The 6,631-nt window shown below is 56.3% G+C and overlaps 1 protein-coding gene across 1 annotated transcript; it reads left to right on the top strand.

Annotated features, from left to right (window-relative positions):
• The first annotated feature begins 1,112 nt into the window (after nucleotides 1-1,112).
• On the top strand, nucleotides 1,113-6,092 carry LOC308628549 (neuroendocrine secretory protein 55-like). Its single transcript, XM_081255595.1, has one exon. It carries the CDS (start codon nucleotides 3,940-3,942, stop codon nucleotides 4,669-4,671), a length of 732 nt encoding a protein of 243 aa, XP_081111721.1. The 5' UTR covers nucleotides 1,113-3,939; the 3' UTR covers nucleotides 4,672-6,092.
• The last annotated feature ends 539 nt before the right edge of the window (nucleotides 6,093-6,631 follow it).

The following is a 6,631-nucleotide window of genomic DNA, read 5'->3' as shown; positions in this document are numbered from 1 at the left end:
CCCACGATGCCTGGAAGAGTGTCTTGGTCACAGAAGTGACTCAACGTGTGACTGCTAAATAGTCAATTTCATTTTTAATTTCCGAGACAGCTCCGGGAGGGGAGGCAAAGAGGCCTGATACAGTCAATAGACAGAGACGGATTTCTTTGCTTCAGCAAATGAGCTGCGGAGCGGAGAGTCACAGAGCCCTACCCTGGTCACAAAAGGTCCACCACTGGCCGAGGCTCCATCACTGACACCTGTTTGCTCGTGTCCTGAAACTGCCGCCCAGACATTCCTTCCTGCCGCTGAGCCACATGCACTTCCAAATGCTTCTAAACTAGAAGCCGAGTCGGAAGAGCACGTCCATCAATAGCGCCCCCAGCCCCTCTCCCAGGCCTCCAGATCCCTTTCATGGAACCAGAATCTGACTTGAAAAGAACTCGGTGAGCGTGGAGTTCTAATTCCACCTGGCTCGGGAGTCCCAGGGAAAACATCTCTAACATGTGGTCATCTGTCCTTTGATTTAACGCCGCTTCTGACAAAGAGCCAACCATCTCCTGACAGCCGTTCCATTTCAGAGCCCTGATTGTTGGAACATCCTTCCTCGGGCTGAGCTGAAATCTGCCTGTTGAAACTGCCTCCCATAGCTTCTAATTTTGCCCTCCCGAGCCACATAAAATACATCTTAATGCCTTTTCCACAGGACAATCCTTTAAGGGGCTGAAGACAGTATTCTTCACCATTCGTCCAAATGAGACCCTGATCGTAATGACTGGGAGCTGCACGTTCCCGTCCAGTGGGTCCAGGAGCCTCCCTCTGGCAGAGCCCCGCCAGTGATATATGTCCACACTTTATTGACCGCCGACAGACAGAGCCCCTCGTTCCTTCGCCTGGTAACAACCCGAGGCCGTTCATCACCCACTTGCTCCTTTTCGAAATTCACTCTGCAGCAAGCACTTTTAAAGTCGTGCACATAATGCATTTTAAAGAGCGCTTTCTGCACAGAGCCATTTGCTCAGCCCCGGCACTAAGTGCGAGATGGAACAGTCTTTCAGCGAGGTCCTCCTGCTCCCAGAGCCCGTGTCGAATGTACGCCAGAAATGTATCTGTAACTATACATGACTGGGGCTATAAATGCAGTGCTTTGTTAAATGTTCATTTGCTGATTAAAATGCATCTTGCAAAGAAAGTGCATTAGTAATGCAGAACCTAGTCCAAAAATACGTATTATGCAATGCACATTTTTTAATAATGCAGGCAATCTCGATGTATCTATATTAGTGGATCGGCTCCGGGCTGCCAGCTCCATTATAGGCAGAAAGCACTCCTTTTGCAAAACGAAGTACTTTCTTACGTACACTAAAGAATCGTAATCCAGCTCGTCGCTGACAGCTGGCATTTGTCTCCATTGAAAGGGCATTCAGCAGCACCCCACATATTCCTGTTTTTCCCAATGTGCCCTGAGAACCACTTGAACGATGTCTTTATGTTCCACTCACTGTCAGGGGGGCTGCGCTGATTGAAGAAAGAAAGCGGGTGGGTCAGTGTGGGCAGAACCTTTGGAAATGTCTCAGGTTGGGGCTGAGAGACCAGGATTTGAGATCTGCAGCTCCAAAGGGCCCTGTCCCGTGTCCCCTGATACCATCCATATGATGACTGGAGCCATCCAGACACCTGTGATAATAAAACCCTTTCAGTCACTCTGCAAAGTGGTAAGGAGGAGAGCACGACGAGAATGCAGACGTCTGTCCTTTTACCAGGTTTGCAATCAATCCCACTTTATTAGACCAATCAGTATTTTAATGCTACAAACTAACTCGAAGAAAACAAGAGGCAAGATAGACACAGCCAAGAAGACAGGGCAGGAGCATTCAAGACCATCCCCAGCGAAGATGCAGAAACAAAACCTCCACATGTCAAAACAGTCACTAGGATCTCACTAAGGTCTTAACTCTGGGCTCAGCAGCTCTAAGGCAGGCATGGTGCGCAAGGGATAAGGATGAGTCACTCCACACTGAGGAAGAGCTGTGGGTGCAGGACACTTCGGGCACCAGGAAGCAGTGCCAGGAGGGGACACCTGGTGGACCACCTCAGAAGGGAAGGCAGAATTACCTCATGGACTCTTCAAGTTTCCCCCATGTTGATTCAAAGACAAGAAAAACCACCTGTCCCACCTGTAAAGCCTTGTTGTTGTTTCCACAGATTCTAGGAAGATGGTTTTGCTCTGAGTTATGCCACCGGTGGACCTGTCACAAGGGCAAAAGTGATGCTCCGTATTTTTACGGGGAGGGCATGCACAATCCAGAAGCAGCAGTCAGGTTACAGCTGGAACCCCAGAGCTTCCGAAGTACCATCCTGCCTGAGCAACGACCACTCCAGGGATCCCCCTCCAGGAGGACATGGAGCTCATTTGATTTTCCAGGGCTGAGGAAGAGATGGACTCATTTCCTTTGGGGTTCAACGACATGACCTAGGGTGTCTAGCGGTCCCTTATCCCTAATGCTCTGGTTGATCCAATAATTTTCTCACTAGAATGCACGCCGGGTTAAACAATGTTGGTGGGTAAGGAGGGAGTCCTGAGTGGTTTAATGCTCTGAGTAACAGCAGATTAATCCTAAGTATCCTTCCCTTGATGTAAGATTTTCTTTTCTTTCCTTTTCTTCTTCCTACTCTATCTTCAGCACCTAGAACAGAGCTTGGCACGGGCTAGGCACTCAACATTTGTTGAATGAACTCACTTGTTGAATGAACTCACTTCGTTGAAAACCTATTTATGAAAAGAGCTTTGAGTGGTACCCAGCGGTTTCCTTGATAGCTGACCGCCCTGCAGCGCCCCCCAGGGGCAGAGAATGGGCTGCACCTACTGAATATCAGCACAGATATTAACCAGTGGTTCCAGCTAATTAGACTTTCGGCACATGTTCTCGGCTAGAGCTCAGGGTGGTCCACCAACGGGCTTGGGGACGTGTAAACCATCACTCCGTCTGTCTGTGGGGGTCCTTCTTAGGGAAGATGCTCATCTATCCATTAGGTAACTAATTAGCCTCTTGAGGCCGCACTGGTGGCTGGGGGGATTGGAAACTGCTCAGATTACGGTCACTGTACCGGGTCTGCCAAAGGTGATCTCATGATTAATGACTGCCTGAGGTTACCACGCTCAGACTATTGAGCCCCTGGAAAATGCCCGGAACCGCACCGTTAACACTGACGTACAGAAGCTCATTCCTCCGGAATATCCGCAATTTTGCGGTCTGGTTTTTAGCTGCTTCGGGCTTTGTTCAACTTATCGATAAGCCTGGAGAAGCTGGGGAGCGGTACGGACCCCACGGAGAACCCATGCCTAGCTGCGCAAGCACTCTAACCTGTAGCTAGCTCGATCGCTCGCTCGCTCCTTGGCACCCGCCAGGCCCCCAGCCGCTCCCATCGCCCAAATCCTTTCAAACAAGGTTCCCTCCTGCCATCTGCCGGCCCACTAGGGTCTACGCCTCGGGCTCGGCGCCACTGCGCAACTCGCGCGGAGCCGCCCCCGCCTCTCTACTGCACATGCCCGGCAGAAGTCCGGGCGCGCAACTTTGCAGAACCTCTCCGCCCCGCTTGTCTTCGCCTCAGTCTCCTCTTTCCTCTCCCAGGCGAGAGGACCAGCGGAGGCACCTCTCCCGAGTCTTAGGCTGCAGAGTCTAAGACTTAGAGAGAGAGGAGCCTGGGAGGAGATAGACTTTTTCTCCCCTTTTCCCATCCCTTCTTTTTGCCCAGAGAGGCGCGGAGCTTTAGAAAGTTGAGTGGTCAAGAAGGTAGGTGCTTCCTTTTTTCTCCTCGCGCCGAGGTGGGGCTGGGACCTCCGGACCCAGCTTCTTAACCTCGCGAGGAGCACCTTTTTCGGCTCTAGCAGCCGATGCTCTTCGGAGCTGCTCTCTGCAGAGCCAGAGGGTGGGTCGGATTCGCCGAGTGTGCGTGAGGATGGATCGCAGATCCCGAGCTCAGCAAGGGCGCCGAGCTCGCCACAGTTACAACGATCTGTGCCCACCCCTAGGCCGCCGGGCAGCCACCGCACTCCTCTGGCTCTCCTGCTCCATCGCGCTCCTTCGCGCCCTCGCCACCTCCAGCGCCCGCGCCCAGCAGCGCGCGGCTGCCCAGCGCCGGAGCTTCCTTAACGCCCACCACCGCTCCGCCGCCCAGGTATTCCCCGAGCCCCCCGAATCCGACCACGAGCACGAGGAGACAGACCTCGAGCTCTCCCTCCCCGAGTGCCTGGAGTACGAGGAAGAGTTCGACTACGAATCCGAGACCGAGACCGAGTCTGAAATCGAGTCGGAGACCGACTTCCAGACCGAGCCTGAGACCGCCCCCACCACTGAGCCCGAGACCGAGCCCGAGGACGAGCGCGGCCCCGTGGTGCCCAAGCGCCGCACCTTCGAGCAGTCTCTCACTGAGCGTCTCAACGCCTTGAGGTTGCAGAGCCCCGACGCCTCCCCGAGTCGCGCGCAGCCCAGCACTCGGGAGCCTGAGAGCCCCAGACAAGGGGAGGAGCCCGAGCCCGAGGACAAGGATCCGAGGGACCCCGAGGAGTCTGAGCAGCCAAAGGAGGAGAAGCAGCGGCGGCGCCGCTGCAAGCCGAAGAAGCCCACCCGCCGCGACCCATCTCCGGAGTCTCCTTCCAAAAGGGGACCCATCCCCATCCGGCGTCACTAATGGAGGACGCGCCCCAGATTCTCCTCGTTTTCTTTGACCCAGGTTGGTGGCCCACCGCTAAACCGGGGAGTCTGGGGTCGGTGCAGGAGCGGCGGGAGGAAGGGAGGGAGAAGCAAAGGCAGGTTAGAAGGAAGGCGGGAAGAGAGCGGGCTCAGCTAGCTAGCCCTGGAGGCGGGGGCGCAGGGCGAGCTGGGAAGAGCTCCGCGAATCTCCCCCGGGGCGCTGGCGGGCGCCCGGGTGGCCAAAGGCTTGTTGGCTGGAGGGGCGGCGGGGCGCTGCTCGCGCCCCTCTAGAGACAGCCTGAGGTCTCCGAGCTGGTGTCCAGGATGCACGACTGAATTCCGGGAGCGCCCCAGGTTTCGAGCTGCACACCCAGAAGGCACGGGTAAGTCACTTGTTTTACGTGCTTTTTTCCCTCCTAGAGTAAGTAGTCTCAAACCAGTTGGCCTTGGCGGGTGCCAGAAACGTGGTTCGGAGGTGCTCGCGCCAACTTTCAGAAAGCAGAGCCGCCCGGCTGTAGCGACACTGTTGCAATGTGCGAATACTAACCAGGCTGGGATTGGGCGACAACTCCGGAGACTGCCGGCTCCCGGGGAAAGTCGTGCGCGCACGCGCGCGCGCCGCTTAAAACACTCGGAGCCTAGAGCCCAGGTCCCGTCGCTGTCAATTTGGAGCCGCCGGACCTCGGCGCCAGTGCCCCCCGCGGCTGCGCGCCGGTCCTGGCCGTCACCGCCCGTCTCCGGGCGCTCGCGGGGCCGGAGACCGCAGCAAAGAGCGTGCGCACCTGCCCGCACGCCCCAGAGCCGACCTCTAAGAGCCGGCCGGCGGTTCCCCACGAGTCACCGGTGCTCGGAGGGCAGGTAGAGGAGGTACGGGAGTCTTGGGAGGTGCCCAACGGGCTACCAGGGTTGGTGGCGTGGGCTTGTTCACGTCGGGGCATCGCCAGCCTTTTGGCGCAGCTAGTCTGGTGGCGGGGCTGGGTGCAGCTTGGCTGGAGAGGTCCCGGGCTGTTTGCGCAAGGGCCTTGGGATGTAAGAGAGGGGCTAAGAGGTCAGCGAGGTGGTCACGAGCGGAAAGGTAAAGCGGAACAAGGAACAAGCTGGAGAGGGAGTCGCGCCTATCACCAGGGAGCCCTACAACGCGTCCCCAAAGAGCGCGGCACCCGCCGAGCTGGGGAAAGGTGTTGGATCCGACGCAAGTCCTTGGGCGACCGGTCGAGAGGGGGCAGGGGCCGGCGCCGGCGGCTACGGCAGCCTCGAGGAGGGGAGGGGAGGGGAGGCTGCGCGCACCGGCCATTTTCAGCTCGGGCAGAGCTAAGTTTGGAATCTGTAACCTGGAGGCGAAGCTGCCCTGGTGTCGGAGCACAAAAACGGCCGCAATCCGGTAACGCATCTTCGGTGCGGAAAGTGTGCCTTTCTCACCAATCCTGGGGGAAAAGACTGGTTAGTGAAATGTATTTACAAAACCTCACCCAATTTGGAAATTGGCCTTATCTTGGTGCGCGCGCGTCTCGTTTGGCGTTGGTTTGAGCTACTCTGATGAGAATGATTTGGGGGGGGGGTGAAACGTTTTGTGACTTGAAAAGACGGGTCAGGTTCTGAGACTCCTAAGGTAAGGTTGCGGCCAGAAGGAACACACGTTCAAGGGTCTTCCTTCCAGGTCTCTTCCCTGGGAAAGGCGTCGCGGAGCCCCAGAACTTAGTTATGCTGGGCTGCGGCGCTGACTAATGGCTGTTGGATGCTGCTCTGGTCTTCACTGGTAAATACCGGGAAGGGGCCTTCCCTGGGCAGCGGGGAAATGTCCAGAAGTCTGGAGGCTGCCGAGGACTTGTAGAAGGGTCCGGTGTGCCCTGGCTTTGGCTTGAAAGCGTGAAACTGCCTAAGTGAAATGGGGCTCCCCAAAGCTGACATTTCTACTTAGTGTAAAAACAGCGGTTCTGTGTTCCTTTCCGTGGCATTAA

This window comes from Mesoplodon bidens, assembly GCF_964165515.1.
Source record: "Mesoplodon bidens genome assembly, chromosome: 15".
In the NCBI taxonomy this organism is placed as follows: Eukaryota; Metazoa; Chordata; class Mammalia; order Artiodactyla; family Ziphiidae; genus Mesoplodon; species Mesoplodon bidens.
Note: the sequence above shows the minus strand (reverse complement) of the source record. Positions and strands in the feature narration are given on the sequence as shown.

Excerpts from the sequence above, each read along its gene's own strand:
- LOC308628549 (XM_081255595.1), top strand. The coding sequence starts at position 3,940 with ATGGATCGCAGATCCCGAGCTCAGCAAGGGCGCCGAGCTCGCCACAGT.